The 22,607-nt window shown below is 39.7% G+C and overlaps 1 protein-coding gene and 2 long non-coding RNA genes across 3 annotated transcripts; 2 read left to right on the plus strand and 1 right to left on the minus strand.

The window, feature by feature from the left end:
• Positions 1-945: 945 nt before the first annotated feature.
• On the plus strand, positions 946-16,907 carry chrd (chordin). Its single transcript, XM_085917059.1, has 21 exons — positions 946-1,102; positions 2,051-2,154; positions 2,248-2,374; positions 5,182-5,334; positions 5,468-5,585; positions 5,670-5,757; positions 6,661-6,802; positions 7,521-7,658; positions 7,848-7,930; positions 9,707-9,854; positions 11,613-11,719; positions 12,014-12,293; positions 12,397-12,638; positions 12,732-12,845; positions 13,207-13,398; positions 13,465-13,558; positions 13,815-13,871; positions 13,990-14,093; positions 14,499-14,762; positions 15,417-15,510; positions 15,599-16,907. Exons 1-21 carry the CDS (start codon positions 961-963, stop codon positions 15,661-15,663), a joined length of 2,856 nt encoding a protein of 951 aa, XP_085773185.1. The 5' UTR covers positions 946-960; the 3' UTR covers positions 15,664-16,907.
• On the minus strand, positions 10,436-20,247 carry LOC147054495 (uncharacterized). Its single transcript, XR_015066750.1, has 3 exons — positions 19,934-20,247; positions 14,491-14,624; positions 10,436-11,727 (listed from the first exon to the last, which is right to left on the minus strand). It is a non-coding gene; the product is annotated as an uncharacterized LOC147054495 (long non-coding RNA).
• LOC147054496 (uncharacterized) lies at positions 19,751-22,263 on the plus strand. The gene is made up of 3 exons (XR_015066749.1): positions 19,751-20,516; positions 20,779-20,858; positions 21,197-22,263. It is a non-coding gene; the product is annotated as an uncharacterized LOC147054496 (long non-coding RNA).
• The last annotated feature ends 344 nt before the right edge of the window (positions 22,264-22,607 follow it).

The raw sequence follows: 22,607 nt of genomic DNA on the forward strand, positions 1-22,607 counted from the left end.
GTCCAGGTTTGAGCTTTCGACTAAGCCAAAAGAAACAATAGAAGGAAAAAGTTGCAGAGAGCCAATACAAATTGAAAATCTATTGCAAATATTTTCATTCGTTTCTGTTCCGTCACTTAGGTCTGAGCATACGAGGAGGTGGGTTGGTGGGGGGGGTGTTCAGCCACCTACAGACACACATGCACTTCAGTTTTAACAATACAGTACATAAATCTGAAAATATATTTCGTCTCATTTTACATACAGTCATGTACAGTATTGATTAATGTGTTTGCATTGGAGAGATTTCATTTTGCTTTGAAATACAGCTGTATAAAGACATACGTATCATTTTTGCTTTTTTCTGCTCTCTCTCTCTCTCTCTCTCTCTCTCTCTCTCTCTCTCTCTCTCTCTCTCTCTCTCTCTCTCTCTCTCTCGATCGCTCTCTGTTGTAATTCTTATACTTCATTATGGATCAATAAAGAATTCTAAATTTGACAATGAGTGATTTGAAACTGCTCACTGAGTAGAGAATTGAAGGGTGAGCCTGTTAAACCTGTCCATAATTTGCAATGAATCAAGCCATTAACATTTCATGGAATAAGTTTGTATTTTTGGGGCCCCTAGTGGTGGAAGGGGGTTCGGGGTGGGGGGACTCCAATTGGTAATCCAGCCTTGGCCCACCCCCATCACCGATCCCACCTATTATCCCCCCCCCCCCCCTCTTCTCTTCCCAGCCGGTGGTTGTTTCAAGCTGTCAGGGAAGCAGGCTATAAAAGTGAGAGAGGGACGGCCCTTAAGAGAATTCTGGTCCACACTGCACTGAACTTGTCATATCGGTTTTGGTCTCGAAAAGAGCACCACTTGGACGTAAAGGTGACTTTATCGGTGTTCGCTAAACAATTAGAAAAATTGTCTACATTAATTTTGGGGGGTGGTGAAAAATCTCGCGGGCTGAATCCAGCAAACAGAGCGCGGCGATGCTGGTTCCACGCGTGCTCTGCGCGGTACTGTGCGCGCTTAGTTGCGTGTGTTCGTGCGTGGAGGCCGCCTCACGCCTCAAGTCTCACTCGCTGCCCATCCAGTCTGAGAGAGAACCTCTGCCTTCCAAAGGCCTGTCAGGTAAGCCACTTCTATTACTACTTTTATTTATTATACCCATCGGAAATATACCTATTATTATGACGATCCCTTTTTTTTTTTTGACAAAGTGTTTGCTTTCCTTGCCTGTCGAAATCCAAGTTTCCTCGTCTACGTCGCTTCATTTGTAAATTAAAGGCGTGAGTCATAACCACATTTGATGCATGTGCAGAATGTGTAAAATCCCCGCGCATTCGAAAAGCCTCCTGCAGCATTTTACGAGGCAGCTAACGACTCGGCAGTGCGCCTCAACGTGTAATTCCGCAATGGAAACTCTAATCAATCGACTTTCCATTACAAGCATGTGCTCCTTGGAGATGATTCATTTCAAGCTGAAGTGGCTCAAAGTTTGGACTAGTTGAAGAGTGCAATCATTTTAATAGGAGGCAATGGAAACCTGTTTATTCTCAGCGTGCACAAAACTAACTCAAGATGTTACCATAGCAATAATAAAAGACACTGGCAGGAAAGTTGAAACAGTACGTGTTCAAACTAGATTAGTTTTTCACTGCATTTCTCCTGAAACTATTTTTTTTTAAAAATCTAATCAAACCATCTACTTTTTTATGCACTGCGTTCTTCAAAATGGAAAATCTGGAAAATACAGCACAATATAGTATGTGAGGGAATCACTGATAATCGCAGAATGGAAAGTTGAATGTTTCCCATGCATGCATCATTGAGATGAGGCAGGATGCCGGACTGTAAAACTCCAAACATGTGAGGCATTCTGTGAGTTTCATTCCCATCCAACATACCAGAGGTGAGATGAGCAGGATGTTGTGGTTCGCTGCAAAGTTAAATACTTTATTTGTGTCACACATTTCTTGACGCAAAAACATCAGGTACTAGTAAAGTCATGCCAAATTGTTAACATTATAATGTTTTATCTAATAAAGAATGTATTGTTTAACACTATTTCTTTTACAGGATGCTCATTTGGGGGTCGGTTCTATTCGCTGGAGGACACATGGCACCCAGATTTGGGGGAGCCCTTTGGTGTAATGCATTGCGTACAATGTCATTGTGACCCTGTAAGTTTTCAACCTTCTTTACTGCATGAAGTCTATATATAAGCAAATGTTGTGTCGTGGCTAAACATATCAATTTCAAATAATGTTGTGCAGCAAAAGAGTCGCCGTGGGAAGATATTTGGAAAAGTCAACTGCAAGAACATAAAACAGGACTGTCCGAATCCAGCCTGTGATGATCCCATCCTGCTGCCAGGACACTGCTGCAAAACCTGCCCAAAAGGTAATTCACGTTAAAAACGGTCTTCATTTCCTCTTCTCTCATCAAGTCTACAAAATTATTATTTATATTATTATTGTCATTATTATTATATTAAAAATATTAATATATATAATAATTATCACTAATAATAATATTAATATATTTATAATAATAACAATAACAACAACAACAATAATAATACATTTATTTTAAGCACTATCAAGAATCCCAAGAACACAACAATCTAACTATAGTGGTTATACATATAATTTGATAAATAGTGTAAATAGTAAATAGTTTCATTTGTAAAATCAATTAATTTTAGTGATATGAGTTTATATAGATTATCACTTTTGTAATTGAAAAGACAATATTTTCTTTTAAAAAAAATTGTTTTAAGATAATATCTTTCACATTTTTATTGGCATAGTGTCTTTATGGTTATGTGTCCTGATTGCAATTTTAATGTTTACAGGGACAATTGGGACTTTATTGTCTTTATTGTCTGACACATACACAATTTACATACCAGAAGCCGGGTGTACGGGGCATCCCAGTGCCCCATAAACCCCCAGAGACAGTGAGCATCTGATGAGCGGGATAAAGCTCATTTCGTCAATAAAATTTACACACAGCAGTGTATATTTCACCACTTTTTATAGGGGATGGGGCTGAGCTTCCCTTGCAGTGTCCAACTTATTGTCACTGATACATACATATGTAGTATTGCAAATTCAGGAACGGGAATAATCAATTGGGCCCCGTAAAGAGGTTAATTAATTGTCTAATTAAGATGAGACAAATCCTGGGGAAAAAAGTCTTTTAACTTTTCTACACCACCATTCTATTTTGTCTCATGCTGTTGCAGACCCTGCAATTTCATCGTATTAACATATTTCTCCACTGACGTAGACATATACACACAAACACACACTTTGTGGGGTACATGCTACTCTAGATTGGGTGTTTTTTCTGTGTCTGGTAATGGAATGGAAAGTAAAAGGTAAAACATTGCAGCCTCCATCAGTGTGACAACACTGAGTTCTGTGTGTGTATGTGTGTGTGTGTGTTTGTGCGTCTGTGTGTGTTGTTGTCAGTGTGTGTTTGTGCGTGTGACATGTCAAAATCGGGACAGGGTCAAGACTGTGTATGTGTTGTGGTTATGTTTGAAGGAAAAGGTTGAGTGTGTTCGTCCTAGCTTTGGCACAAAGGCAGCTTGTATATTTGTGCAAGTGATGGAAAAGGTGTGTGAGTGCATTTGTGTGTATGTAGCTGGTGCACCTGAGCATTCAGTAATACAGTGGAGCCTCGGTTTTCGAACACAATCCGATCCTGAAGGCTGTTCGAGAAGTGAATCATTTGAATGCCAGATCATGTTTTCCCAATACAAATAATGGAAAAAAATGTAATCCATTCCAAGCAACAAAAAAAAGAAAACCTCAATTTTTCATTGCTCATTTTTGTCTGATCGCGCAACTGCAGCGCACCGCCGAACGCGCAACCGTAGCGCGTCGCCGACCACGCAACTGCACCGCGCTGGTCGCATTATTGTGACAGAGCCGTCGCTGAAATTTAGAAAATATTTTTCAAGTCCTGATGTACTTTCCTAAATTTAAGTGGACCTCAGTGCGCAGGGAGCTTAATTATGTCCGATCGCGCAACTGCAGCGCACCGCCGAACGCGCAACCTAGCGCGCCGCCGACCGCGCAACTGCACCGCGCTGGTCACATTATTGTAACAGAGCGGTCGCTAAAATTTAGAAAATATCATTTAAGTCCTAACGTCCTAACTTTCCAAAATTTAAGTGGACCTCAGTGCCCAGGGAGCTTAATTTGGTCCAATCGCGCAACCACCCGCAGAATTTGGGAATCCCGTTAACCCCGAAAGTGCGTTGTATAAAAAGTCTTGTTTCTTTAGAAAGGCATGTTTTTAGGCAGGATCCTAACAACGATTGAAAACACATCAACAAGTCAACTTCTGAATGGTTAAAGAACAAACGATGAAGGTTTTGGAGCGGTTTAGTCAAAGTCCAGACTTGAATCTGATTGAAGTAATGTGGCATAACCTTTAAATGGCAATACAGGGAACTTTATTGATTGCACGCATTTCATACTCAAGGGACCTCAATGTGCTTCACTTGTGCAAATTTACAACACCTAAAGCATTTATAAAATGTCAAGCAGAACAGTCAATGACATTCAGAAACAAACGAAAGTAGCTCAGCCAAGTTACAAAAGGAAAATATGTTAACAGAAAACTTGAAAACACTGTTCATGTTTGAAAATCCTGTGTGTTGATGAACTAAATCAATTGTGTAAGGCAGAGTGGGCCCAAATAATCTGAAATTCTGAAGTTCTGTTTGATGTCCAAATATTACATAACATTACATTAACATCGGGTTTCATTGTGACCTGGCTCAATTCTCTCTATTCTCTCCAAAAGACAATAAAGTCAGCACTGATTTGAATTAACTTGACTCTCTGGAAGCGCCTTGTTTTATTACATCTTGCTTTTCTTCTCTCTCACTTGCCACACTTCCTCTTTGGCTGCCCATGTTCACATATTTCATCCTCAAATGCAAATGTGGGAACAAAGGCAGCAGGCTGACACTATTGTCGCATCTGTCCACCAGATTTTGGTGAACATGTAGCAGGATGTGCTTTGGGAAGTTTGTATGGGCTTGCCAGACAAAAGACAATAGGCGTTGCAATACCCTCAGGAGAAAATAACTATGAAAATTGTTACTTGAACCTAATGAGTTGATTGTAATTGTAGATGTGGGAAACATACGTGCATTCCCACAGCGTTTGCTTCTTCTCTATGCGTAGGTGAAGAAGACAAGAAACAGACCGACCCAATGCTGGACAGCTTTGAGTATTTCCATGAGAAGGGCAAAGGGAAGGAGGACGACCTGCACAAATCTTATAACGACAGATCCTACCTGAGCTCGGAGGATATGGGCCCGGAGGAGAGTCGCACTGGTCAGTACCATCCCTTTACACAAAAACTACTTAAAAACTGACATCACTCATGAAATATTTATTCAGAGAAAAAAAAATAACAGTCTGATGATTCATGTGTTGTTGACCAACTTTACCCTCACCTTCTCTGCAGACTTTGTCGCACTGCTGACAGGAGTGACAGAATCATGGCTGCCAACCTCTAGCGCTGTTGCCAGAGCTCGCTTCTCTTTGACCAGAACCAGCCTGGCCTTCTCCATCACATACCAAAAGTAAACAGTTGCTATGAAGGAGAAAAACAAAAGAGGAAATAATTGCAACACCACTATATAATTATCTATCTATTGTTGTTCCAGAATGGCCCATCCCAGTAAAATCATCTTCTTGGGTACAGATGGTGCCACTGCTTTTGAATACAAAGTCCCCAAGGGCCAGTCCGACATGGTAAGACTTCATCTGGATAAATTAAATCATCTTGCTTCTCTTAGGAGTCCTTTTATGACGTGTGCATGGATGTCAAAGTGTTTCCTGAGAGAGGAAAGCTTCCCCCACTTCATGATATATGCTTTGACTCCATGACTTTTTTTTTTTGCCATAACTCATGCTGCAGCAATAAACAGCAGCATGCACACATAGTCTCTGGTTTCATAACATCTCCAAACATGAACCAGTCGATTAATTACTCACTAGAATGTAGAAAATGGAACATCTCAGGTAAAGTGCCTCGAGTTTCTGACGTATCACATTCAAAAGGCTGTGACTATCCTCATAAATTAGTCAGGGCTTATTTGTGTCTAACAGTAGTTTCTTTAAATGTATTCCCGCATAGTCCCTGATGTCTGAAGCTATCACTACATATCACTTCCTGCCAAAATACACACATCGCACATTCCATTTCAGGCTGAACACGCAACTCCGTAAGGCAGGAGCCCTTTAAACACAGGTCCCAGAAATTGGCCTATTATTATTTTAAGATAAATGTCAGTGTCAAACACCAGGCAGCCGTGGAGAAAACACTCCAGCGCAGAAAAGGAATGAGAAGGGACGAAGGAGTTTGCCTGGGCAAAACTTTGGGGAAGAAGAACATTTTTCACTTGTTACATCACCGCCTAGCGAGGGGACAAACATAGGCTAATTAGAAAGGAGATTACCCCTGAACTCTAAGTTATGAGGTGCCGGCACGCGCACATATTTCTTCTCTTGCAGCCTGGGGTTGAAAGAGAAGTCAATCGTTTGATGTGTTGTCGACAAGTGTCATTGGATAAATGTTTCTCTGTTGACCCGACAATTTTATTTTTTTCAGATTTATTCATTTTCTCTTGTTATTGTTTTGTTTTGTGCGGACAGATCTGTGGTGTATGGAAAAACGTTGCCAAGCCTCTTCTACGACAGTTACAGAATGAGCAATTGCGCGTCCGCATGAGCACGTCAGCCAGCCAACAAGAAGAAGTAGAAGGAAAGATCATCAAACACAGGGCTCTGTTTGCTGGTGAGCTTTCTGGAGACATCATTGCATAATTGACACACCTTAGATACAAAAGAAGTACCGTATTTTCTGAACTATAAGCAGCTACTTTTTGCACAAGTTTTGAACCCTGCGATTTATAGTCCAGAGAGGTTTATCTATGAAATTCTTTATGATTTTGATAATATTGTGTGATTTGTGCATCTCCTCTTCCATAAGGAAATCAAATATTTAAATACCTGCGGCTTACAGTTCAGTATATCTGAACAAAACTGGATTTTCCCTTAGTTGTACCTGGTGCGGCATATATTGGGGTGCGGTTTATAGTCAAGAAACTACGGTAGTTAATTCTCATCCATCACGTGTTTTACACCAATCACACATCATTTGGTAAGAAGCACTACAGTAGTAATAGTTCGGCACACTGCATATGTGCAGCTGCTTTTGTCCTCTCATACAGCTCTTCTGGGAGTTAAGATCAGGGGATGTCAAGAATAATTGTCGACTGTGACGATGTGAAGCCCTTTGAGACATGTTTTTGATTAAATTGACTTGACTTGTAGACAATGTAACAATAAGGCCGCTTAAAATAGCAACATTTCTGCTTATAACACCCCAATGGATAAAGATGATTGTGTTTTTGCTCGAAAATCTCTGTTTACATAGTGGCAGAATTGTTGCATTTCCAAAGGTCTGTAAGGAAATACAAATACTCAGTTTGTTTATTTTTCACTATGAACAGAGACATTCAGCTCAACACTGACATCAGAAGAGGAGAACGCAGGCATGGGAGGCATCGCCATGTTGACGCTGAGTGACATGGAGAACAACCTCCACTTCATCCTCATCTTGCAAGGCCTCATCAAAAACAAAGACAAAGGTAAAGGGATCAAGTTGAATACATGATAATGTTTACAGTAAGAAAAGAGAACACTTAGTGTGTTTTATTTTTGGGGGGAGGGGTATTTCTCTGTCCTGATTTTAATTCTATGACTTAGTCTATCATTTCATTTGTTACAAGTCTTAAATCCAGGGATCGGTTTCAGTTTCTCTTTGTTTTTTTCCACAGAACCCCTTTTGGTTCCCATTCGAGTCCAACTGCTTTACAGGCAGCACATCCTGAGAGAGATCCAGGCCAACATCACATCTCATGTGAGTAACAGTCCAAGCAGTTGATAACAAACAACACAAAAATAACATACAAGAACAAATTTAGGAATGCAATGCAGACTATTCCCCTCCCACTTGTGCCAAGATGTTTGCACTGTTCAAATTAACCTAAAAAATGCCCTGCCTTATAACTCGATCAAATATATCCTTATATTTGAAATGTAATATGTTCTTCCTTGACTTATCATTCCACCAACATTTTCCATAGTAGCTGTAACTAACAAATAAACAGTGATAGAAACATAACCTCCTCGGCAGCATGTCAAAAGTGAGGTACTTTAAGAGTTTTGGCCTAGATTTAAAATTAGGGGGTTGTTGCTGCAGTTAAAGAGCAAAAAATACTGAGATGGAAGTGGTCTGACCACCACATCCTCGCGCTTGTTGTCGCCATCGGTCTGATCTAAGCTAACTACTTTGAGACATGATAAAAGGAAAAATGGATGGAAGAGAAAAGAAAGTGTTCTAGCGCAAGACAGCGGGTCGGAGACAGATGTGTGGCCGGGATGAGAGACGGAGGGAGGTGCGTTACGGAAGATGGACTGCGTCCACACTTCTTACACATGCCAGTAGTTAGTGGTCTGTGGGTTGAGATGGATGAAGAGAGGAAAAGGGAGGAAGGACAATCGATGAAAGGAGAGCCTGGTTTTAATTCTGCCTGGAATGGCACGAAGGCCCGATATGTCACTTTCAGGCCTGTGGGCGAGCGTGACCATGTAAAATGTTTGCGCTGACCTCTGTTTAACATCCTTAAATGCAATACACTGACTCATTATGGATCCAGCTGAGTAACTAAGTCATCCAAAAACATGTTGCACATCATCCTTCTTTCTCCTGTAATGAGTGTCGACGCCATACTTTGTGAAGACCAGTAATTCACCCCAATACTCTGTCACCCTTATTGTGCCCATTACTTGTTAGATTCTTTTGGCCTCTCCCTACACATATTTATGGGACATGTATATTTATACTGAGGTATATTTATACTGAGCTGATGCCCCAGGGTCACAAAAGTAACATTTTGTCATCGCCTGTGTACATCTGCCCAGTATTTAGTATATTGCTTTGGTGTTCTGACCGATTCACATCTTTCTAGAGTGTAGAGGAGGAATTCATCTCAGCATGCAACGCAAGCCAGATTTTAAAGGCAATGTTTTACGTGAGTTCTGGGATACTTTTTAAGAGAAAGTCAAACCCCAAATTTTCTTTGTAATCTATGCAGCCCTACTAGTGTTGGATTAAACAGGAAAGATCCATCTGTTTAATCTATGGGTTTTCTGATTGGTTGTGACCTGAGACCTGGCAACTGTGATGTCATTTTCAGTCGAGAGCAAGTGGCAAAATAGCCGTACACTGAGATAGATACAAAGAGTGAATTATGCTGCTTAACTCATATTTCATAATCACAACATTTATCAAAATATCGTATTTAGAGTAGTGTATAGTATATTATTGTAAAGAACATTTTCCCTTTTAACACAGTCATATGTGTTTCTGATGATATTTGTGGTCTTGATGCACATGTGGTTACTGAATTTCGCTGCGGGAGATTTTATTGTCCTCTCACTCTTGCTTGACTTGGCTGTACTCAGCTCATCTTTGTGAAATGTTTTGAAGGTGGAAACACTTGGTCGATATTTGATGTGCTCATTAAGGGTGACTGGCTTTGTATACAGGAGGAATATGGTTTCAGTTCAACGACTGTTAGCTGTTTGTTCTCTCAGATTCTCAATTTTTGTTTTACCATTCCAATCTGTGCAGGATCCAGATTTTGCAGAGGTGCTGACAGACATGAATAGCCGGGAACTCTTCTGGCTTTCTCGTGGGCAGCTGGAGATCGCAGTGGCAACAGAGGGTCACCGTTCCCAGCAGATCTCTGGATTTATTACTGGCAGAAAATCCTGTGACAGTAAGTACAACCAAACGTATGTTTTGTTGAAACTAGACATGGTTCTGGCAAGTGTCTCTGTCATTGTTTAAACAAAAAAATATGCTTGGTTATGTCTTTGCATTGAAGATCTTGCAAGAAGTGAGCTGTTTTGCATTTGGATTAAAAAAAAGTACTTTTCCAATGGTTTTGAGAACGGTTGCATGTTCTTCCGATGCTCGCGTGCTATTTTTCTGCAAACTTTGTTTCCCTCCCATATTTCCAAAACATGCTTATTGTGTTATTTGATAACATGTCCATTCAGTAGCTGTAAATGAATAATGTGAATAGTTGCTTGCCTATATGTGTCCTGTGAGAGATGTCAAAATGAATTGATTACACGCATCGACAACAAACTGATTATCGAATTAATCGCCTCGTATTTCAATAATTGAGTCATTTTTTTGAGGCATTTCTAAACTGAAGATTGTCCAAATCTGATTTAAGACTTTCAAAGTAACAATTCTCAGATTTCTCTCATCCTTCATGCAAAGCAGACTGACTTATCCTTTGTATTTAATCAAAATGACATTTACAAACATCTGCTTTTACATTGGAGAACAATGACCAACAATGTTCCATGTGGGACATTGCTTAACTGTTGTTTTTTTGCCTTTGATCACCAAATAATATCAAATAAAGAGAAATAATTGGCAAATCAAAAATAATCAGGGAAATAAAATCGTATCACATAATTCAGATAATAGATGATAATAGATGATTGATCAAATAATTTATTCTAAAAACTCTCAAAAGTAACAGCCCCTACTTGTGACCTTGCCAGTGTAAACCACACCTCCCGCTCCAAAGTCAGCTTCAAGTTGAAAAAATACCATTCCATTCATTGCTATTGGTGTCATTCTCTATTCATTCTTAATAATACTCAAATTTGCTTAATGAAACTAAAACTGACTTTTAGATCTTTTGTTTGACATTCTTTCCCTCCAGATCAACAGAAATAGCAGAAGTTTCAAAAATGTTTTTGACAGCATGATAGCCTGTCAGTGTTGAAGCACATATGGTCCTAACATACAGTATGAAAATTGCACTTGGAATCTTGCTAAGCCTCTCACGTGCCGCCTCCAAAAGAAACACACACACATACAACTAAAGTTAGCTTACATGCCTGAAAGTTTGCTGGACTTGACAGTCCTTGTTGTTTGTCACTGTTAGTGCTGTGATGTCATTTGTGAAGAATTTAAACCCAACACGGCCTTTTCACTCTCACCTCTCTTGTTTTTCCTCCTCTTCTTCATCATTCCGTCTCTGAGTATATCTATGGCCACATTTGTTCAGCATTTTTCTGCCCCTTTTTTCATTTTCATACAATGTTATCACCCTCTGCTTCTAATTCCTCTCAATCCTTTTAAGCCTGCTGCATTCAGCAAAAGGTTACCTCATACCAAGACTTTACCTTGGGTGGGTTTTTGTGGATGCACCACATATTCAATGGCCATATGGGTCTGCAAGATCAGATGTTGTAGGTTATAGTGCTCTCGTTGACTTTTCATCGGATATGTGAACGTTAGCACGGTGCGAGTATCACACGCCCCTTTTTCCCCTCATCTAAGAAGCAAATATGACAGTAATCATTTTCTCATTTTGCGTGCTGTCATGGAGAATCTGCGGCAGTTTTAAGAGGGGATTACCCTGTGGGGAGAATGTGTTGAACCTCAGTAATATGAGCATGAAAACAGTCTTAAGTAGATTTTGATGAAAGTCACTTCGTGTGTGGTTCAGCCATCCAAAGCGTGCTGTCCAGCGGTGATGCACTGACTCCTGGGAAGACGGGAGGCACGGGCTCGGCCATCTTTAACCTTCATGATAACGGCACGCTGGATTATCAGGTATGGATCTGTTTGAGTTTAATGAATGTTATTTTTCGCATTATGGGACACATTTATTGTATTACAAATGGGAAAGGTCTTGAACTAGTGTTGCTGTTTAAATGGCTATAGGTTTTCAATATATATAATAAATATCAATACATACATATCATATATAAATATATATAATACGGATATATAATATAAAGTGTAGATTTTTTGATACTGTAAAATATCTTTGTTTGCTGGATTCTTAGAAGAAAAATAACCAACACCTGTAATTTCAATATAAATTCCACTCCACTCCATACTCAGATTCAAGTTGCGGGTCTCACCGGAGACATGGTCGGCCTCACAATTGAGCTGAAGCCAAGGCGACGAAATAAGCGTTCAATACTCTACGACTTGACGCCGGAGTACAACAAGGCCACGGGAAGAGCAGTGGGCAGCTGGAGTCGCTTGGAGGCCCGAAACATTCACATGCTGCTGCAGAATGAACTTTTCATCAATGTGGCTACGGCTCAAAACCAGGAGGGAGAACTAAGGGGTCAAATCAAAGCACTGCCATATAGCGGCCTGGAGGCTCCAAGACATGGTAAGATTCATTGATTGACACAATTTCACCTGTAAAACATTTATCACCACAACTCATCCAGTTATATAATTAATATATAATTCATGTTCACTTTCTCCTCTAGAGTTGCCCACCCCTCTTGCCGGGCACTTTGTGTCGCCCCCAGTTAGAACCGGCGCTTCTGGCCACGCCTGGGTGTCAGTAGACAAATATTGCCACCTTCATTATGAGATTGTTGTGTCGGGCCTCAGCAAGGCTGATGACCTCACAGTGAACGCCCACCTGCATGGCCTCGCTGAGATCGGGGAGCTGGATGACAGCAGTGTTAACCACAAGAGACTGCTGACTGGTTTCTATGGCTCTCAGGTACATCCCCACAGACACTGTGGATGGATGCGGCACTGAATCGGATACCCACAAGCACAGATTCCGAACATAATCTCAATCTGTTTTCTCCAGGCTCGGGGGGTTCTAAAGGACATCAGTACAGAATTACTGCAGCACTTGGACCAAGGAACAGCCTTCATCCAGGTCAGCACCAAGCTGAACCCAAGGGGAGAAATTCGTGGCCAGGTTTGTGAAGTTTCCTTGCTTAGTCCTTGTTCATCTCCTGTGATTTATTTATAACATATGCATTCATAGTTATAAATTTCAACTAAACTTGATGTAGAAGGGAGTTATTTCCTCAAACATTTAGAGTCCATCTGTGCAGATATTGTAAGAATGCTTCACTTTTGACTCTTAAGTGCACTGGCAGGTTTGATGATATCTCCAGTTAATAAGAGAATCAATTTGTTGAAATGTCAAACAGGTCGAACACAGAAAAGGTCATCTGTGAACAGTGAAGCTACATTTAGCAGCAATTAAAACATGTCCAGCAATGTCTCGCTTTCCTTCCTTTCAACCTCCTTTACAAACATGTCATTTTGTCTAGGTTCATGTTTCCAACAACTGCGAGTTTGGGACAAAAGAAGACGTAGACGAGGCTGAATTTGATGACATTTTTCTCAAAGATCCTGAAGTGCTGAAAAAAGACCCTCATACATGCTCCTTTGAGAACCAGTACCACGCTCACGGATCCCATTGGACTCCCAACTATGATAAATGTTTCTCCTGCAGCTGTCAGGTAACTAAAAAGAAACACAGTGACACATAACTTTGAAAATATAATCTCATATTTCTCTCTTTGTAGAAGCGAACTGTAATCTGTGATCCAGTAATCTGCCCGGTGTTGACGTGTTCCCAAACTATCCAGCCTGACGATAAATGCTGCCCAATCTGTGATGGTGAGATTCTTATTTAATGACATTGAAGTTAGATCAGTGGGCCTTAAGAGAACATCGGGTGTGCCACGAAATTTGTTCAACTTCACTTAGGTGGTCCAAAAAAATATTGATTTTACTACCACTATTGTATCTTTCTGTCTTTTGTCTGTCTGTCTGTCTGTCTGTCTGTCTGTCTGTCTGACAATACTGATAGTATGCGTCCTACTTTTCGTATAATCAGTAATAATGATGTCTCTTTTCTTTTCCTGCCACCCAGAGAGAAAAGACGTAAAGGACATAAAACTTCCAGAAAAAGCGGACGAAAATCCTGAAGGTGTGTGTTTTTCTTCGTCTCATCTGGAATTTGTTTGTGTCATGTGTCTGTTTGCAAGTATAGACTGCAAACTATTTGGGTATTTTCCAAAGGCAACAATCTAACGTCTTTCTCTTAGGTTGTTATTTTGAAGGAGACCAGAAGATGCACGCGCCTGGAACGACATGGCATCCTTTTGTACCTCCCTTTGGTTACATTAAATGTGCCGTCTGCACTTGCAAGGTATACATGCACCAGCACTCAACATCTGGCTTTACTTTGCAAGGCCCCTAATGGATCATTTAACGTGTGTTCGCTCCTAAGAAACAGTCCTGAATACACGTCTCACGAGGTCATTTCAGTAAATTGTGGAAATATAATGAGCATTTTCTCAGAAATGGCAAACTGACAGCTAAAATGCAGAAGAAAGACATTGATGGGGGACTGTTATTCAGGTTAATAGACAATATATGTGTCATATCAATGCCCAGAGGTCCTATAAATGTGCAACTTGGGGTTGTGAGCAGCGTCTGACATCTGGGCCCTCAGTTTACGTCGTTCATTGCTATAGTTCATTGCGGTATTGCCACATTGCTTTTGTGACTATTGTGTTTTGCTCGAATTCATCTTTGGTACTCACCTCTGCAGGGTTCAACCGGTGAAGTACACTGTGAGAAAGTGACGTGTCCAACGTTGACATGCAGTCATCCGGTGAGACGAAATCCATCAGATTGCTGTAAAGAATGTCCGGATGACGAGAAGATCCCCGGCGACCTGGAACACACCGACATGATGCAAGCGGATGGGCCGAGACACTGCAAATTTGGCAAGAACTATTACCAGAACAGCGATAACTGGCATCCGTGGGTGCCGTTGGTAGGAGAGATGAAGTGCATCAACTGCTGGTGTGATGTAAGTATTGACAACCTCTTAATTTATTAGCAGATCCCGCTGAATTCTAGTTCTTCATTTCACCAAAATATTCGGAATGATTTTATGCTTCTAACGTGGAGAAATTTAGAAAGCCTTCTCTCGTCAAAGCTGAGCCTCCTGTGGCAGTAGTGTCCTGATACCTTTATCCATTGTTACGTTCAGGCTCATCAAATTTTATGGTCCATTCAACATCAGCTGTGGCTTGGGCTAAAAGATGATGCGGTTCCCCCTGTTTGCCATCGAAAGCCATCAACCAGATCAGTGCACAGGATCAACGACACGTGACATCCTACGCACTGTCATAGCAAAAAAAAGACCTATTTGTTTCACAAACGTAGAGACTTGAGGCGCATGAAATAATGTAATTAGCAGAAATTTCCCTTGAGAGCACTAAAACTGAACTCATCGAAAAGTAAATATTGCACTTACATTCCTCAGATATCCAAAGTAGAAGTAGTCGCGTTGCTTCTGCCAGATCAGTCGTTTTCAATATCAACTTCAATAAATAACGTGTCAATGTTTTGTTTGGTAACCACGGCCAGTCCCTCTGGGTTTGTTTTAATAAAAGTGAAGCATGTTTTTTTTTTTTTTTACGAACACGTCCAACCAATGTTCCTCTGTTCTTTCCCACAGCATGGTGTGACTAAATGTCAGCGTAAACAATGTCCATTGCTGACCTGCTCCAACATCACTCGCAAAGATGGTTCATGCTGCCCCGACTGCATCGGTACGTGCTTTTCATGCCTCGAACTGGTCGCCTGCCAATCATCAACCTTTGAATCAAAACTAAAATCGTAACTTTTGTTCCGCTTTAGATTCAAGAGACGAAGATGAACTTGTGATGAAAGCTCGAGATAAACGGTCAAGCCAGAGACACTGAGCTAACACAGAACGCTCAAATAACTCCGATGACGACTTTGCCAAAGTGACACTTCACTCAAACCCAGAACTGCACACTGGGCCAATCAAGTTCCACGCTTACCCCCATCCCCATCTCCCACCCACCTTGTCGTCAGCTTTAAGATTGTAAAGGACAGAGAGGACCAGAAGAGGATTAGAAGATAAAAACTTCTAATGAATGACAGAATTTTCTTAGGGATCAGTGACCTTGGAGATGACCAAACAGACGCTACAAACCTGCTTCCTGTCTTGAAATTTTCCTGGAGATTTTTGCTTGCTTTAAAAAATAAAATAAAATAAAATTAAAACTTATTCAGCAGCTTAACAAGGCAGCCTTTGAATGGAAGCTTTGGGCTGTTGAGTGAGTTTCAGTTGAATGTCCATTTTGGAGCACATCCTTAGTTTCTGTACTACAGCGACTGACTTCAAGTGCTCTCACTGGATGATGTAAAGACATGTATGAATGTGAGAATCTGTCTGCGTCCATATGTGGGAGTGTGATGCCTTTTAAATGACAGCTGCACATAGATGTGACAGCAAACCTGGGTGGCAAGGTGAACTTTTAAAGTGAAACAAAGGCAGATTTTGTTTTAGTTTTTTGGGGGGGGGCATTTTAGTGAGTTTTCATGTTTTTTTTTTTTTTTTTGGGCAGCATTGAGAAGGTGCAAGATGCTCTGCTGCTTCTTGTTACTCTGTTGACCTTGAGCCTCTTGTTGATTTCGCCTTTGCTCTGCTTCACTTCACACCTAATTTGCCACCTATCTGTTGTGAATTAAGTCATATTGTATGATCTTTTTGATACTGTTTTTTAAGACATGAAGCTTGTTTGTATTTGTATTTATTAAATGTTATGGTTCCAAAATAAAACAGATGATGGCAAGATTTATATCTGTGGTTGTGTTACAGTATTATTTAAAAATTCGATTGTAGAAGTAGGATGGCCTTACTAAACATTTTATACTATTGTGAAATCAAATATTACAAACAAACCTCTCAGAGAAAAGCAAAAGTAAGAACTTTTTTCTTAAAGTGACTGAGTTGGAATGAATGAACATGGCTTTGGATATCATTCTGTAAATGAATTCTGGATGGTTTGTAATTGGTGGAGAAATAAATGCCAAGTATCATTGAAAAGTGATATGTTGTGTTTCTCAATTGTTTTTTCTCTTAGAATGTGTTGTGTTGATAAATGGATCCAGTAGGAGATATGACATAAATGTTTCTTTTTCCAGTTTAGCATGATAACTTTCTCGGTGATGGCCAGAGAGGTGTGCGGAGGGCATCCGTGTTGTGCTGGAAGTTTAAATTGTGTTAGATTGCCTATTAGACAAAAGGTTTCTTGTGTTTCCAATAAAATATAGTTGTTATAGAATCCAATGCTTTGAACCATTATTTGGCGGGTGTGATGGTGAGCATGGAGAGGAGGTAATAGATTTGAGTTTTCATTTTGACTGTTGCGATTCTCCCCAACTGTGAGTGGAGGTTTGTTCCAACAGTTGAGGTCATCGTCTATTTTCTTTAAAAGTAGGGTATAGTTGAGGTTGAAGAGCTCTGACAGCCTGGAGGGAATATGTATGTAGGTATTTAATGTTGCATATGTGAAAGGGAAGTTTGAGGTCTTGGGTTGCAGTAACCGGGGCACTTTCAGACAGGGATAGCAGGGTAAATTTGGTCCAATTTATTCTGTAGAGTAAGATGGCGGAGAAGAGATTAATTGTTAAGGTGAAGCTAACCTTTTAATACCTTTGAAACCGTTTTCCAATCGAGAAAAAAATCACAGGATGTGCTTTGTGTTGTTTGTTTAAAACTCTTTCTCGTTGATTAGAGGATCTTCTATGCATGCATTGAAAAAGGTATAATGAAAAATTAATATTTTAAGAGCATGCATTCTGCACAAATGCACATATGTTGTCAATTTTTAAAATGACAATGTTGTCATTCATCTGGTAAGGAAGTGGCTCCACTTTAGTACTGTTAAAAAATAATGACCCCCCCCCTCCAGCATTTATTAAGTTGCTCATCCCTGATCTGTAGTGTTTTTAGCATACATATCTCAATATTATCGTATAAATACATGGAATCTCCCATAATCACAAGCTTCACATTGCTCTCTGCTGGCCAAGCTACACAATCACATGAGAGGAGCTAATGAAACAACAGTTGACAGCCTTAGAAGGCGCCTGTTGACCTCCTCTGTGAGCCATACAGCAGTTTTGAGGACTCCATGTCAGAGCCAGATGGAGGAGGTCAAAGGTCAAGCTGTGGCAGCCAGAAAACAATCATGAGATATTCACCAGCTGTAGTGCTGCACCTGCACATGGTGTCAGTGTGAGTGTTTTAACAGACCAACAGTGGACCAACTAGATTGTCTTGATTTCACACATGAAAAGATTACACATGTAAAAAAAAAAATTTGTATGGTTTTCCTACTCTTTTTGTCTCATTGCTGAAACGTGCACTTTTGAAGCATTTTTTTTATAAACATTTATGTCATTTATTGCTAAATGTAAATTTATGAAGTGATCAATTATTTTTTTCTCTCAGTTTTTGTACATGACATATATAGGATGGATGTTACTGTATGGCTGAGAACTCAAGTACAGAACATTTTAGTATAGTAAGAGTTTTTTTTAAATCGTGAAACAGCACACTCTCCTGGATACTGATGCAGTGCATCCTATTCATGTCTGTCACTGTGTCATATAACATTTTTAAAGTCAAACAAGACTGCCAAAAACTAAATAAAGAAATAGCAAAAATAAAAAGAAAGATAGATGGTGACTCACGTGTGACCCTCCAAAAAGAATAAGCAAAGGCAGACACAACAGCGTAGTCAAAAAGAACATTCATTTACAATTTCAACTTTGACTCTTTTTTGTGTAATTTTCATGTTCTTGTGATTTTGTGGAATTTGCCTCAGTACTCTAATTTACACCCACAGTCCCATTGCATGCTAAGTTAATTGGATCCTCTAAATGGCCCATGGACGTGAATGTCAGTGTGAATAATTGTCTGTCCACACTTTGATGGGTTAAGAGTTCAGTATGTACACTGCTTCTTGCCCAAAGGCAGTTCGGGGGGGATAAACTCACCCGTTATCCTAAAAATGATATGTGTTTAAAATGGTGATGGATCTTATCAGCGTTGACAAATGTATTGATTTCTAAAGCGCTTAAGAGCAGGTGTCCAGAGTTCCTTACAAGCAGAACTGTGACTCAAGAGTGAGTTTTAAATTAAGACTCTTAATACATCTGATTCCAGACAACAGCTGGTTGGTGGCTGTGTGTTGCATGCTTCGGTGCAATAGCTGAAAATGTTCACGTTTAAATGCTAAGCTACCAAATTTACACTATCTATTTAGTTTTTTTTCTCTTTTTAATATAAATGAAGTCCACATAAATAATCTTGTAAGAACAACAATTTTAACAGTACAGATACAGCCAGACATAATGTTTAACAATTGCTTAAAGCATAAATAAATTGCCCATGTATAATTTGTCTCCCTTCTATAAATCAGCCTTTAGGTTCTTTGTTTAGATGACATGATTCCTACTAAAGTTTCTTTATCGCAACATGATGTCCCTACGGCTACACAATGAGACAGACTTAGGCATAACTAATTGATGGATGAGTGTGCAGCAAAAATGTTTGGATTATTTTACAAGCAAGTCAAAACGTTTGTTCCAAATCGCAGAAAAGCTCTTTGTTCGTATTTATATACCATATTTACTCCTACTACCACTACCACCCATACTCCGATAACGATAATTGAAAGGAAAAATCTATTACCGATTAACCCGATTAATTCTAAGAATATATACCAAATATAACTTTTTTGTCATTTTCAGCAAATGTATGAATTAAATATATTGACTGTTGAACATTTGACCGTTTTACAATACTTTGCCCTTCAGTAAATATATACAATTTTCAAACACAAAAAAATTAAGGGAACAAGCAAAAAGTAAATAAAAAGCAATAAACCTATATATGCACACACCCAAGCAGATATTCTCTTGTCATTTCAGTGCTTCAGCAACCACAACCCACTGCAGTTAACAACCGTGGTTGGTCAATTGTGATATGGAGTGCTTTATTTTTCCTAGTACGTTATCATGGGTGCCCAATTTTTTTTTCTTTTAATATTAAATGCCGAAGGAGGTACTTGCAAAGAATTCCGTACATTTGTACCAAACTGAGGATCTTGGCTTTTAGAGGGAAAAAAAATAAAATCATTAAGCAATCCCCACCTCTCTTGCGCCAGCGCACCCTACTCCTCCTCCAGTCATCACTCCACCTGAGTCGCACATTTGAGAAGAATTGGCTCAAGGTGCATGCGGATCTGGAGCAATGTGGTGGATCAGAGATGTTGCTCACGGCTGCAGTCCGCATTGCAACACTGAGGAGATGATGACGATGTGAGCATCTCTCTCATTCTCTGTTTTTTTTTCTTTCTTTTTTTCTAATAATTCTGCCGTGCATGTACGGCAGAGCAGAACAATGCCATATGTACTGCGTGTGCACTGGTAGTCTTTTTTTTAATTTTTTTTGCATGATCACAGAGAAGGCGTGTACTTGAATAATAAATAAATTGGAAGTTAACGTTGCAACCAATAGGATTTGGAATCTGCCCAGCCTTGATCTTCGCAAATGAAACAACAGGATCAACATTAGGTTAGTAGGCTGAGATCTATGCATGCATGCGAGGAGCTGTCACAAAGAATGGAAGTTTGTTTTTTGAACTTGGAGGATTTCCTCATGAGGTGCTGCAGTTGACGGATCGCGTCTCATACAGGAGTCCCCTGCTGGACCTTTGCCAGGGGAAACAGCATGGTGAGTCTGCAGCAAATTGCGTGTCACGTGCATGTGCGCAAAATCCCGCCTCTCAGCTTGACTTTTTCACCTCATAACTTGTAGCTGGGTGTGAGAGAACTGTGGAAGTATTGCAACTAGGGAACCGTTGTCCTCTTCACTGTGTGCTTAATTTTTTTGGCATATCATCTGTGAGATTGAAAATCATAAAACCATCGCTTTTGAATTTGCAATGATTTGTGTTTTGATAGCTGGGCAACTTGTATTCTTTTTTTTTCTTCAGGAAATTGGGACAGGGTCTATAGGCTTTCCTGTCACGCTCCCTTAGTTATGCACGCGCAGTTGGCATACGGTATTCAGAAAGTGAGGATACAGAGAAGTTGTTTTTAAAACAATTTTTGCCTTCAGGCAGCACACTGTCCTGTTGTTGATCCTAAGTCCTGGGGTTTCCAGGAGAGAAAGATCATTTAGTGCCCCTGAAAAAGATGGCGGATGCATGAGCAAAGTTTGGTTGGACATGAAAATAATTGAAATGTAAACTAACAAAAACCTTAATGCGTAAGTAAATTTGAAAAACTAATAAAAAACAATAACTAACTAACTAAATAATGCGTAACTAAATGTGCTATATAAATAAAGTTGTATTGTATTGTATTGTATAAAATGCAATATTAGCTGGTTTGTTTGTTGTTATTTTGTAGCTGGCCTCCAAAATAGGAGGGGTACAAGAGTGGGAGTCATGCTGAACAGGAACAGGACAGCTTGTCGTTTTCACCTGAACGGGATGTGATAGGATCATTATACTCCTGGAATGGGGATTTTTCTTTTTTTTTCTGTGGGAGTGGGATGAGGCGAGAGTGAAAATCTTCTCCGATATCACCATCTTTTGTACAGCATGAAAAACAATACCTACAGAATCGACGAACGGACAGATAGATGGATTAACCCAGGTTAGCTATTAATTTGTGTATATTTCAAAGTCAAAAATGTCGTGTGCAACTGCATGTATGTAAATCCATTTAATTCAATTCAGCCTTTGCAATTTACCAGACATTTGAATGTAATAATTGTAATTAATATGATGTGGTTCATACCTATATATAAAATTGAGACCCATCACAGCCATGAAGTAACAACAAAAGGTTTGTTTGTTTCCCTTGAAATGCAGTATGTAAGGGTAGCCAGCAGATAGAGCTCTACAGAGTAGGGCCAATGCTTTGAGCAGTGAATTATTTGCAAGGCAATTGATTGTCTCAAAGTGATTTATTATTTCAGAAGGTACGGTTTATTGACCGCTACTCATAAGCAATTCGTAATTAACAACTACTAACAACTATGAAAGGAAATAATTGGCTTACTGACACATCAGTCAGAATTACTGGCAATTCAGTGGTTTAACTATGACTTTTTTTCAGCTGCACACAAAAAAAAAACCTGGTTGCAAAATAAAATGTTAAAGGTGCTTTGTCCAAGTTGCCCTGTATTCAGCCCATTCCAGTTGATCTTTTGGTTAAGTTAACTGGGATAGGCTCAAGGGTTCCAGGTCAATAAAAAACGAATGAAATGAAAAGAACAGTCATTATCAAAATAAATAGCGGTAAGGGGATGCTTATTTACAAATAGTAGCAAGTTGACAAACAACAGCATTGTGTAGGATGCATAAAAATCAGATTCTTCTTCCTCATCGTCTTCTTATTTTTATTATTGTGCATTGTAGTCAAAGCACAGAGAGTACGCCACATAAATGCCGTTTTAGTTATTTAGTGCAATTGAGCAGACATTTTGCTATGGTCATGCCTTCCTGCTTCTAGGTATAAACGTTTGGTGCTAAAGGAGCTGCTGAGAGACTTTACAGTATAATAAGGGTGGATGGTGGTGGTGGTGGTGGTGGTGGTGGGGGGGGGGTTGCATGAAGGCTTCCGGAGAATTTTATGTGCCTTGTTAAAAAATGCTTTAGGGATTTTCTTTTGCATGATATTGCCTAAAGAAATCATCATAAAACGGTATACTTGATTATTTAACAATGTTATCCTTGATACTTTTATTTTGCCTTCCACTCGGGGAAATCCCCTTTTCTATCAGCTCAAAAGTTTGATTATATGCATTAATCGC

Source organism: Syngnathus leptorhynchus, chromosome 7 (assembly GCF_054491065.1).
Source record: "Syngnathus leptorhynchus isolate UIUO chromosome 7, UIUO_Slep, whole genome shotgun sequence".
NCBI classification, from domain to species: domain Eukaryota; kingdom Metazoa; phylum Chordata; class Actinopteri; order Syngnathiformes; family Syngnathidae; genus Syngnathus; species Syngnathus leptorhynchus.